Source organism: Abrus precatorius, unplaced genomic scaffold (assembly GCF_003935025.1).
Source record: "Abrus precatorius isolate BTA unplaced genomic scaffold, Abrus_2018 Scaffold2, whole genome shotgun sequence".
Taxonomy (NCBI): domain Eukaryota; kingdom Viridiplantae; phylum Streptophyta; class Magnoliopsida; order Fabales; family Fabaceae; genus Abrus; species Abrus precatorius.
The window spans coordinates 19,579,471-19,592,936 of record NW_020874362.1 but is presented as its reverse complement, the minus strand read 5'-3'; the positions used below and the strand labels follow the sequence as shown (position 1 = coordinate 19,592,936).

The 13,466-nt window shown below is 24.6% G+C and overlaps 1 protein-coding gene across 1 annotated transcript; it reads right to left on the bottom strand.

Annotated features, from left to right (window-relative positions):
- Window positions 1–6,449: 6,449 nt before the first annotated feature.
- Window positions 6,450–7,574, bottom strand: LOC113860142 (ethylene-responsive transcription factor ESR2-like). The gene has a single exon (XM_027492806.1). It carries the CDS (start codon window positions 7,572–7,574, stop codon window positions 6,450–6,452), a length of 1,125 nt encoding a protein of 374 aa, XP_027348607.1.
- Between the last annotated feature and the right edge of the window lie 5,892 nt (window positions 7,575–13,466).

The following is a 13,466-nucleotide window of genomic DNA, read 5'->3' as shown; positions in this document are numbered from 1 at the left end:
ATTACATGATGATTGATTTTGTTGACCATATTGAAACTCTAACCCATATGTCTAGACAACTAGAACAACAATGAAACTCATTCCAAATCTCCCTGTAAAACCAACATGTGAATTACACTCTTAATTCATCTAAAAGAAGCATTAATAGCATAAATGAATTGTACAATTTCTCATGCAAAGTCAAAATAGAAATAAAAAGCATAATCTAGTTCTCTAGTTATATTGTATGATCCAAATTTCTAATATAGTAAAACCAATATCTTAGCATCCTACCTTAATTCATAGTTAGAAAAACTTAATGTATAGTTAGAAAAACTTAATGTATAAGTGAAATTTAAATAAAAAAAAACATGTGCAAATTGTTGAATCTCACAATGCAAATCATCCTAATGTCTAGGCAATGAAGAAATAGGGAAGACATTATTTTAAACTTCAATATTAAACTACTATGTTTATTGTGGTTAGTGATACATTCATATAAGTAACTTCAGTTAATTGATGCATTAAGAACATGAATAATCTTTAACAAATTGTTAAAAAAATTTGAATTATATTCACTACAAAATCATTACATAAAACCTTTACTTAAAATCCATCTTACAATGATTTTAAAACACATACAAAAACTATACAACATAATGATGATAAAATAAAATTCTTGAAAAAACTTAGGAAGACACAAGAAACTTTCAATCCTTTAAAGAAAAGAAAATGTAAATCCAAGAATTTTTTAAATAAAAATTATGAAAATTAAAAGAGATATATCTAAAAATTGTCTACATGACATTTATTTATAGACTTCAGAGTCATGTTGGGTGTTAAAATGTTGAAATAGGCGTTAAAACACTTTTGAAGTCTTTTATTCAACATTTTGCATACAATTACCAGCATCACAGTATTAGAATCAGTATTAGAAATCAATGTTGAGACACTCAACATTTTTAGGCAGCTCAAGCCATAGGCACCGGAGCATTGAAACTTAGTGCTAGAAATCATTGTTTGCTGAAACTATGTTCTTCTATAAATGGGTGTTGGAACTTGGAATGCCAACCTGAGCATTGAAAGACTCAGTTTTTTATTCCACTTTTGTAATTTATTGTCTTCTTTAAAGCATTCTTCATTCTATTTTTTATTAAAAAAATAAAACAAATTAATTCAATTTAAAATAAACTTACTTAAAAATTACAATTATTTGATTCTTTAAAAAAAACATAATATTCTAATTTATAATTTTTTAAATAATATTCCAATCAAATTTAAGTAAATTAATCTAAAATGTATATTAAAATAAAATTAAATATTAGATTAATTGTAACTTCATCATATTCTGAAACTTAACTTTTTGTTTATCCTCAAGCAACATCAAAGATTTAAAAAGTAAAATAAATTTAGAATGTGAAAATTTAAATAGATATTTTATCTTTCAACTTGAATCATATTATGAGTCATTTAAGAAAATTACATTTTTTAAAAATTTTAATTTGTTAAGTAAGTCAAACCCAATTGTATAAAGGATTTCAAAGCATAAAACACTTCAAACAATAAATTTCTATTGAAATCCATAATTTACTCAAAGGATAAGTGTATCACTCAAGTGTTTCTGTAGCTTAGGTGTTTCTCGTAAATTACTAATCTGCCACATATAACCATGAATTTCAAATATTCTCAATATCAATTATTACATTCATATAAAAATAAATTAAAATATTTTTAAAATGATATAGTGGAAGTGATAAGAAAACGTGAAAATAAATTTGGATTCCAGCTTATATTTTCAAGTCAAAGATATTTTATTTTTTTTTTAATGTGACAATCAGGGTCATGACAAAGAAAAATAAAAAATGACAAATCAGAAATAAAAAAGAGAAAAATAAAAATTGAATAAGTCTATCAAGTTTTTAAAAAACTTGAAAAACTTTAGAAAAATACAATTTTTTCAATCAGATTAGAACTCATGAGTCTAATTAAACATGGTGAAAATATTAACACCCTTTACATTCATAAACTCTAAATTGTGTAAAAATTAAAATTTTATTTCATTCTTAAATTTAATATTTTGTTTATTAAAAATGGAAGAAAATAGATTTTAAAATAATTAAACTCGACAAGTTTTGATTCTTATTCTTTCGTATTCTCTAGTACAATAGAAAAATCAAAGTTACATAGCTCTAATAAATAAATAAATAAAATTCTTTTTTTATTAAATATATAAAATTGAAAGGAAAAAAAATTGTTAAAAGGTTGAAAAGAAGAAATATATGAAATCTTTTGAAGGATATATTAAAATAGGAGTAATCCTTTTAAAATAATTAAAGCAATTTAGAGAAAAGTATTTTAATTTTTAGCTTTTACTAAAAATAAATTATGAAAATTTCAATTTTATGATTATATAATATGAATAATATAAAGTAATTTATTCATTACTAGGATTTAAATTTTATTTTGATTATTAAAATAGGACAATTTAAAAAATATATATAAATTGGTATATATAAATTAGATATTAGATAATGTAGCTAAATTGGTATCCTACGCTTTTATAATATGTGAATGATAAAGTAATTTATATATCAAAATTATACAATTGTATAAAAAATATTTATTTATTTTAAAAATAAAACATTAAAAGTTTTAATTAAAGATATCCATTTGAATTTTGACTTTAGAAATAAAGTTTTTTTATTTCTTTTATTATAAAATTAAGAAAAGCTTGTATGTGTCTAACTTTTTAAAATTTAAAGAATAGAATAATATATACATCATAATTATTAATCATTTTGTGAAAATAAAAAATAATTATTTTTTAATATGAAAATATAAAAGTATCATTTTAAAATATAAAGAATTTAAATATTTGAAGTACTAAATAGTATAGCTAGATTAGTACTCTTATGATTTTATAGAGTGTCAATGAGAGAGTAATTTATACATCACTGTTATAAACAATAAATTCAAGTAAATTAAATAGAACAATTTATAATTAAAGCTATTCAGTTTGAAATTTGACTTTAAAAGTAAAACTTGTTTCCTTTATTTTGGTCTAAAAATACATAAAAAGTTTACGTTTAGTAATATTATAATATCTGAATGATAAAGTAATCTTTACATCACTATTTTAAAAAAAAAATTCTTTTTTAAAAATAAATTTTATTTTTAAAAATAAATTTTATTTTTAAAAATAAATTTTATTTTTAAAAAGAAAAAAATATCTATTTTAAAATTAAGATGTAAGATAATTCACATGCACAAAGTAATAGATAGTGTAACTAAATTAATACACTTATAATTTTATAATTGTCAAATGATAGAATAATTCATATATCGTTGTTACAAATTATTGCGTAAATTTAAAAAATTATAATTAAATATTTATTTATTTACTTTTAAAATACAGCCATAAAAAAGTTTACAATTTAAACAATTTTATTTAACTTTAATAAAAATATTTATTTATTTTACCACTATTATTAATTTTTTTAAGTGAGCTAAACTTTAGTATTTGGGTTTTCTTTTAAAGTAATAAATATTTTTATTTTTAATATTAAATTTGATAATCAAAACATAAGTTTTTTTATTTTTATTTTTTATTTTTAGAAGTAATCTAAAAAAAGAAAAGAAATATCACTAATTGATTTCATTACTTATGTCATATATGAAATGAGCAAAAAAGTGATGAATAATTATTATATTCATAACAAATACATGACAATTTAAATGTTGTAATAATATGTTTTGTAATAATATAAATAATTTGATTTTAGTAAAATAATATTTTCTTTAATAATATATTAAATGATAGTGAAATATTTAATTTTGTTAAGTACAGTTCTTGAAAGTAGCTTGCTGCTAGGTTGGATAGTTAGAAAGATCAATTATACATGTAAATTATATTGATAATCCTTTAATATATATTGTTAATTTCTTCTAAAATTGTAACGAATTATAATATTTTTATACAATAAATTTATCTTTAATAAAATGTTGATATTTAATAAAAAATAATAATAAAAATTAAAAAGATCATTATGATAACTTCATCACTTTTAACAGCAGTTTTTAATAAATTTAATATTTTATCATAATTGATAAAAATAATATTTTATTCTTTTAACGTTAACCATTCATTTGATTCATTAAGCGCTATTTATCTCATGTAACTAACTCTGCAAGTACAATAATCTCGTTTCCAACCGGTTAATAACTAGCTGATTTCATTCAAGGAATTCCATATGCATTAAAAAGCTATTACAATTATACATAGGAAGAATTTTCACTTAGTAATGTAAGTTAAAAATTCTTATACTGAGTTATTATATTACAATATGATAGATTTAAAAATATTATATATAAATTAAATAAAAAATTTAAATTAAATATAACATTTATATTAATATAAAAAAAATTTCTTTTATATATATAGATTAAAATCTTCTTAGACCTGATGTAAATTTAAAAAATTTTACACTCAGAATTTTTTATTTAACTTAAATTTAATAAATTATAATTTATTATTTTACTGGCCATTAAATTTAAGTTAAATAAAAAACTCATAATATAAAAAATTATAAACTTAAAATAATATAAGAAAATATTTATATATATATATATATATAACACTTCAATTTGCAACTGTATCCCATGAATTCAAAATGTGAACTGAAATATAGTTCCATTCCAATTTCTGACTTTCTAAGTAATAATTACAAAGGCCTGTTTACAGATTTAATTAGAAACCCTCCAATATCATCGGAGTTGGGTTACGTGAAAAATATTAGTTTTTCTATTAATTAGAAAAAAATATGTAAATTTTTTATTAAAAATTATAATATTTAATAATATTAATATATTTAATTATATTAATTTTTAAATTTTTAATTAAAAATTTATATATATATATATATATATATACCCATATATATAAGTTTCTATGCTGTGTAATATTAAAAAAAAATTGTTCATAAAATCCTGAATTATAACTTAAATTTTTATTTAAATAGTGTCTCTAATAAAATTATCATATAAATAATGCATGTAAAAGACCAATAAATCCTAAATCAGCGCTCCTTTTAAGTTTAATAATACAATTACAAGGAATATCTATTATTATATTTTCCATGATGAAAGTTTTATAAGTCTTTATGTTTAAAGAACTTTTATTTAAAATAGTTATTGTTAATATAATTATAAAAAAGGTATTTTAAACAAAATTATTCAAATTAAAATAATAATAATAAATACTTAAAATCAACAATAAACCCCTCAACCATCCATAAATAAATAATTAGAAAAAAAACAAATACATTTTCAAAGTTCATATACAAGCTCTCTTCTGAGCGTGGGATAAATTGCATAGCTCGTGTACAAAAGGTCTATTATCAAAAGACCAAAATCTACAACTATAACCATTAACTAGAAAAACCGATAATTAAAATTTCAAATAGACACATAATTTTCCAGAAAATAATATATATTATCATTATTTTAAAAATAAACTGGGTCTTATTATTGTGTACCTTAAAAACATTAAATAAATACTAATTAATACACTAAATATTAATTAAAAACAAAAACAAAAACAAAAAAAATATATTTAAATATTATTAATATTCTCTTAATAATTAATACACTTTTTCTTACTACTTTAAGCAATTTCACCTTGCAGAACTGAAAGAAATTTCATCAGTATGCATCAAACTGTTGGGATACTGAAAATCCTCACCCTGGAAACTGGCCTTTTCGTTTTCGATCAATGAGCAGCTTTAGTGCTTCACTTTCCCCAATGAGACTCTCTCGAATACTGCCATTTTTTGCTAGGGTTTATCTACCTAGCATACTTTACAATAAATTTAAAAATCCACAGTCCAATCCCTACCATTACCCAACAAAACCCAAGATGAAAACGACAGCTCAACCCAGTAATACTCAATCCAGACTAGGATGTTCTCACAACGATACTAAGAATAAACATACACACAAAGCATGAAGCAGAAAACAAAGTGTGATACAATGGACACCAACTTTTCTAGTTCCAAGGTCAACCCAATAGCTATCATTATCTTGCAATTGAAAACAAGGAATTCACTTTACTATGCGTATGTCGTTCTCAAGAACCACATTCCCATTTTTCAGAATAGATACATTAAACCAAACAATAACAAAAGAAAAGACAGCAAGTAAAACAATATGCACTGACAAGGGCAACGATTACATAATTAAACCAGATTTCAGAATTAAACCATAGTGCGGAGCAGAATTACAGAGTGAGCTTGAACCTAGTTAAACCTTCTAACAATCACAAAACCCTAAGAACCATGTTCCAAATGGAAAAGAGCAAATCAACATTAGCTGAACTTATAGTCAAGATAAACATATTAAAACAAGAAACTTGGAGACAAGACTTGCCAACTTTTTTTCTTCTCAGGCTAGTTAGCTAGCCACATCGCATGAAGTCAAGCATTTTGCATTCTAGCTGCAAGAGAATTGAAAAACTCTGGATACTGAAGAACATCTTCCATGAAGGAACATTCTGCAATATGATTCATCATAAACTTCTCATCACTTCCCATGGACATAGCCTGTTGTATGGTGTTAAACCCGTTATAATTTTCAAATTGTTGCATGGGAGGATCATAAGAAATACCATAAGATTCAATTTTGGGAACCCTCGTCCTCTGATCATCGTAAAACCGAGTGGCAGAGACCACCATGTGATCAGAAATTGGTTGAGGAAGCGACTCATGAACGGACAAAGTCTCTGTTTTCAGCGTAGTCTCACAATTCCTAGGCCTTGACTTAGGCAAAAACTTATGAACTATCTCTTCCAACAAGCCAGAATCCGAAGACTCTCTGGGAAAGAACCCAGAGTCATCTTCAATGGTGTCAAGCACTTCCGTTTTATGATTGGCACCAACAACACCACTTATATTATTACCATTGCCAACACAGCAACCTTGGAAACAGGCTGACACAGGTAATAACAAAGACGAAGTGGAAGACGAGGAGTTAAAAGAACCATTCGAAGCCTTGTTGTGAAACTGTGGAACCGGAGAAGAAGAAACCAAACAGGAGTTCGAAGAAGAGTTGAGGAAGTCACGAAAGAAATGCATGTTGAGGGCAGAAGCATTGTTGTTCTGCGTCGGTGACGAGAAGTCACCACCCAAGTTGGGATTATTGGGTCCGAACCTGCTGACGTGGCAGTTCTGAGACTGCTTCGGAATATGGAAGGGTTGGAAAAGGTGTGCTTCGGTGGTGTCAGGGTAAACGAAATTGGTTCGTGCTTTGACGCCGCGCATGGCTCGAGCGGCGCAGTCGTAGGCGCAAGCAGCTTCCTCAGCAGTGTCGAATGTGCCGAGCCAGCGCCTCTCCTTCGACTGCGGGTCTCTTATTTCGGCGGCGTAACGGCCCCATGGACGGCGCCGGACGCCGCGGTACCTCATGGCGCCGCCAGCGTTGGCGGTTTCGCGCAACGACTTCCTGGTGGCGCACTTCTTGTGGTGGTTGTCAGAGGTTGAGTCGTGCGTGTCAGGTTCTTGAGTAGGGGCCATTCCGTTCAGACGACGCAGTGCTTCTTCCATGAGATGATGTTTTGGTGTTATTGGGGAAGCGATTGCTGAATGGAAGCGTATGTTACTTTGCGCTATGAGTTCCGACTTGGAAGTACCGAAGGAGCAGTGCCTCTGGGTGCCTTGTCTTTATTTATACTATATTTTATCTGACATTGACTAGCTACTGGTTAAAATATTAAAATATAAAGGATTATATATATAATTTTAATTTTCATAAGAATTAAAGCTACGTATTTTCTAATAAATATAGCGAATACAATTTAAATAAAAACTATACTTAAAAGATATATTATATTTAAGGGACTAAAATGATATTTAAGTTTTTTAACTTTTAGTTTTTATAAAATGTATCTCATTTATAAGTAGTATTAATTACTGTAATTTATTATTTGAAATAAATTGTCAACTTAATAAAATTTTTATTTAATTTTATTTATATATTGTAGACATAAAAATCTATTTTTAATTAATAAACAATGTGAATAGTATTAAATAAGAGTACCTAAATTTTTTCTATACTGCTGCACGGTACCACTTTATTAAATGATTTTAATGTTGTAAGAAAACAAATATTATATTATTTTTTTATTTTAATATATATTTTGCCATACTTTGGGTCATTAATGGAGTATTTATCATGGTTTTTTAAAAAAGGTGAGAGTGCCCTTGTTACAAAATCATTTAATAATAAAGTATTTATTGCGTTAAAATATACAAATTAAAAAAATTTAAGTTGTTAAAACAAAGTCTAATAAGATACATTAAATGCTATTTAACAAATACTTTTCTAAACTTTTATTGATAACTTCATACTTTATTTTAGTCGTACATGTAAGAATTTGATCACTGTATCATTTGTTGACTTTTAAATTACAAGTCTTATTAATTAATGTCTTAAAATGTAGACAAAAAATTATAAACAAAAAATTAATCCAAATTACAATAAAATATATCAATAAGATTTTCTATATTTTTTAATTTTTAATTGATATCTTAATATTTTTCTTATTATAATAAATATTACTTATATTTTTAAAATTGTTTTGCACTTTAAAGGACATAGACTCGTTAATATTATTTATTCTTTTATTCTCAATAGATGCTTCTAGAGCACTCTTAATTAAGCCAAGATTATATTCCACTTATTTGCAATTTTTATTTTCTTCATTGAGACATATGTAGTTTTAATTAGAACCTCAAAATAAATTACAACTTCTATGTTATTATTAGGAACATTATGTTATCAATTACATAAATTTTAAAAGCTGAAATAAAAAGATTTAAAATTTAAAAGCTGAAATAAAAATAAATTTATCAAACAAGTTTTCTTATTTTCTCATCTTAAAAACAGTTTTAAAAATTAAATTATCAAACAGATTTATTTTTATTCTCTTCTTAAAAACAATTTTATAAAATTATTTTAAAATGTAATTTTTAAAAACCGAAAAGTAAAACTAAATCAAACAAGTCCTTAATTTTTTTAATTGTGACAAGAATTGGATCTCTAATTTTATTTTTTTAAAAACTAAAATAAACTTGTTTAAGCAAATTTTAAAAAAATAATAAAATATTTTTAAAAAAATCTGTTTAAATAAATTTAGAAATTCCTTAAACAAAATTTTCTAAATTACTCACCTTCTCCAGTAACTATCTTACTTTATTTAAGCAACTAACTTCCAAAAACAACAAAAGAATAGAGTTTAGGAAGGTTAAAGTTGGGAGGGGAGTGTTTGGGATGGGTAGGAGGCCTGTGGGTTGTGGGCGGAGGAGGAAGGGTTGATGAGCTGGAAGTGAAGGCTGAGTGTGAGTAAGTGGAAAAAGTGAGTGATTTTAGAAAAATTATTTAAGTAAATTTTAAATTCGTTTAAGTGATATTTTTTAAAAAAAAATTTGTCATTTTTTAAATTTATTTAAATAAATCTATTTTTACTTAATTAAGAATAGAACTAGAGGTTTAATTTTTGCTATGGTAAAAGAGAATCTAGATCCAAAATAAAGTTGTATATATTTTTACTGTGAGTTTTAGAATTTTTTTCATATTTTAAATTTACAAAATTAATAATAGAGGTTTAATATTATCAATCGTATTAAAACTTACAAAAAAAATAATGAAATTATTTATATCACTTATCTGAGTTTATTGTCACATTTATTTAAATTTTTTTATTATTCATGTGATTATAAGAAAAAAAATATTATAAACACAGATTACTTCAACAAAAATAATGATAAATACTTAAAAATAACAATAAATATACTAAAAAATAACATTTTCCTAAGATTATTTGTAAAGCTACACTCGATTTGTCTCAATTAATAAAAATATGTATGACAAATATTAAGAAAAAAAAGAAGAAGCAAGACCCATATTCTGCATTCAACCACGACTCTCCACTTTAAATAACAGTTCTCTACTCATAATTATTCAAAATAAATGGTTTAAACAATACTCGTTATTATGTGTTCTAAGAAACTTGTTTGATATTGAAATTGGCTATAGTGTATATACCTTGTCACATCGGATGTAATTGAGATAGATGACCTTACTACAAATTTGTATAGTAGAGGATTTGACACAGTAAAATTGAATTACAGAAAGGCCACATTTTATGTAATAAGGTTCATGCTATCTTAGAGCATATGCCGCTATTTAATCAGCAAATTATTTAAAATAATCTTACTTATACATCTTAGTTTTGAAATTTAAAAAGGAAAATAAAAAATAAAAACTATGGTAAATGATAATATAAAAGAAGAAAAGAAATCAAAATAAGATTAAAAAAATAAAATAATATACAATATATAATAATAATTATTAAATCATTTAAGTTATGTGTAATAAAATAACAGAAAATTATACATATAACAGAAAGTTTATAACTCTATAAGTAACTTAAAAAATTAATTTATTCTACAAATTAGTTATATATTTGATTGATTTATATTAAATGACTTAAAATGACATATGATTTAAATTAGATATAATTTGTTTTGAAACATTTTATTAATAAAAATATTATTATTAATTTAAACAATAACTTAAGTTTATTTTTAAAATTATTAATTTTAACATATTATATGAATAAAAGTTACATAAATTGATTTGAATAATTTATTTTTATAATTTAATTTTTAATTTTAAAAATATTATTTATTTACTTAATTTTTTATTTAATAAAATATATTTATACTTATTAATGAAAAATAAGAAAATAAAAAAAGAACAAAGAAATAAAATTATGGCATTGTAGTTTTAATTATACAAAAAAATAAATTGTTTTTTATATAAATAATAAAAATATTGATAGCTAATTTTTGAAAACTAAACCTTTTTTTAATATTCTTAAAAAAATTAAATTTCAAAATCAATGAAATTATTTTTATTTTATATGTAGTAAATAATTCTATAAATTTATTCTCCAATAAATTTATAAATAAGGTACAAACTAACTGTAGGAAAGATAACCTTAGTATACTATCTATTTTACAGCTGACGATCCAAACTTTCTTCGAGCAAAGGACCCGGGAAACTGATTGATCAGGTCCAACGCAACGCTCAACTCAATACACAAAACAAAAGGAACTGACAAATTTAGTGGTATAATTGTTTTACACTTCGTTTTGCTGCATTATTCGTTTAATTATCGATGGCATTATTTGCATCAAATTCTTATCTTAATATGTCTCTTTAGCTTCAAAACTTATCAATATAAATGCGTTTAAGTAAAAATCTTGCATTCGTTCATTTTCTATAAATACAAAACAAATTTTATAACATCAAATAAATATTTATGTATAAAAATTGTTTTAAATAAATGTTTAAATATAATAAATTCATTTAAAACTTATACCAATGTTTTGAGACATTAAAATTTGTGCAACTTTTGAAGAAAAAGATAAATTCAAAACTTTATCAGAGTATCTATCTGAAAAAACTTAATTCCACGAAAATGAAACAGACGTAAAATTTTAAATAATATAATAATTTTTAATAAAAATTACAAATTTTAATATAATTATTTACAATTAATATTACTAAATGTTATAACTTTTAATAAAAATATTATATATAATTTTATTTTATAAATTATTATACATATTAAAAAAATTAATAATATAAACTATTTGAGGCACGTTAAAATAATATTAAATGCTTTTATTAAATATTTTAAGTTATTGTAAAAATAAATATGAAATATTTTTATAATTTTAAACACACATTAAAAAAATTACAATAAAAATTAAAAAACAAATAAAATAGTGTCAATTTTCAAACAGTAATTCATCTTCATGTTTAATTAAGTAACGTGATTATGCCTCATTAGTGATTCTGCTTTTATTTTAGAGGTAATTACTGTAGAAGGTAGGGCAATACTATAGCTTACTACTACAAGTTTCATGAGCAACCCTGCACACTGTGCATGCATGGCATGATGATAATTTCTTCTGTCTGTCCTGTATCCACAGAGTTCCATGAAGCTGGCATGGACATAGCTTTCTTAGATCTGACTTTTCAAAACTTTATACCTGATGAACTTTATGCTTCTTCAGAGTGTTTCCAGACAAACTATGCAGCTATATATGCTCCTACGACTTCAAAGACTTTTTCATGTCCTATGACATGCCCTGCCAAGTCTAATTAACATTTGCCCTGTTAAGTATCCTATACACACACACACACACACACACACACACACAACATTTGCCCTGTTAAGTATCCTATACACACACACACACACAACTAATTGAAGTATGACAGATTAATAAACAGAAAAACATTAATGATGAGGATTCTTACATCGTAGATCATTGATTATAAAAAAATTAAAAACTTAACATTAGTTTATGCTGAGTTAAGGTAACTAATAATATTTAATTAAAAATATTTATTATATTTTTATTATTTTAATATAATTAAAAAAATTTGGATAAAATTTTATTATTTTTAAATGTTAAACTCGATAAAATTTTATTATTTTTAAATGTTAAACACAGTTTGAAGATTAAGGTCAATAAAATCTAAGTAAAACATAAGTTATATATAAAAAAATTAACACATTTTGTCATAATTTTTAATAGAAATATTTATTTGTTTCTTAAATTGTAATTTGCTTCTTAAAGACACGTTATTATTATTATAATTATTTATTAACTGGTTAATATTAATTCTGTATAATATGACTGTTTCCCATAGATAAATCTTGCTAGTCGCTGTCAATAATGTGGAAGTGGTAGTATGAAATGGAGGGGGTGGTTGTTGTGACTTGTGACAGCTAGAGCGCATGGCAGTAGTAGTAATTGCCTTCGGCTATTTCCGAGAGTACGTACGCATAGAAGGTATACAACCGTGGGAGAAAGACGGCAACACCACATTTGCCATTTTCAGTTGAAAAGTTATGATTGAAATCACTATAGGCGGATTTTCCTTTTTTACTCAATTATATGCATTCTCCACAAGCATTTTCTAAGAATAGAGAAATTACTATAAAACTGATAAGATGGAATGCACATTAATTTATTTTCAGGGTCTGGATCCACTCTTCTCCACCCAACATGTAATAAAGAATCAAGATTTTCCGGCAAGGTGCTTGATAAAGCTGCTTTTGGCTAGCTGTGTGTGTTTTTTGTTTTTTAAATGCAGAAATTTATGGGAAGTTGGAGAGATTCTGGTCCCTTGTGATTATCATTTTGAATGATTACACTGGCGGCGCTCAGAAATTGTTCCTCCCACTTTGGTTTCGTAGGTACTACTTTTCACCCCCCGTTTTCCTTTTCAGTTAATTTTGATTATGCAATTGTTAACTCATGTCGAGGTTGGAAACCAAGGATTTAAAGATCACATGGACTTGTCTGATTATATAGGGGTGGGTTTAAGAGGGTGGAAGATTAGGTCCTGTTGGA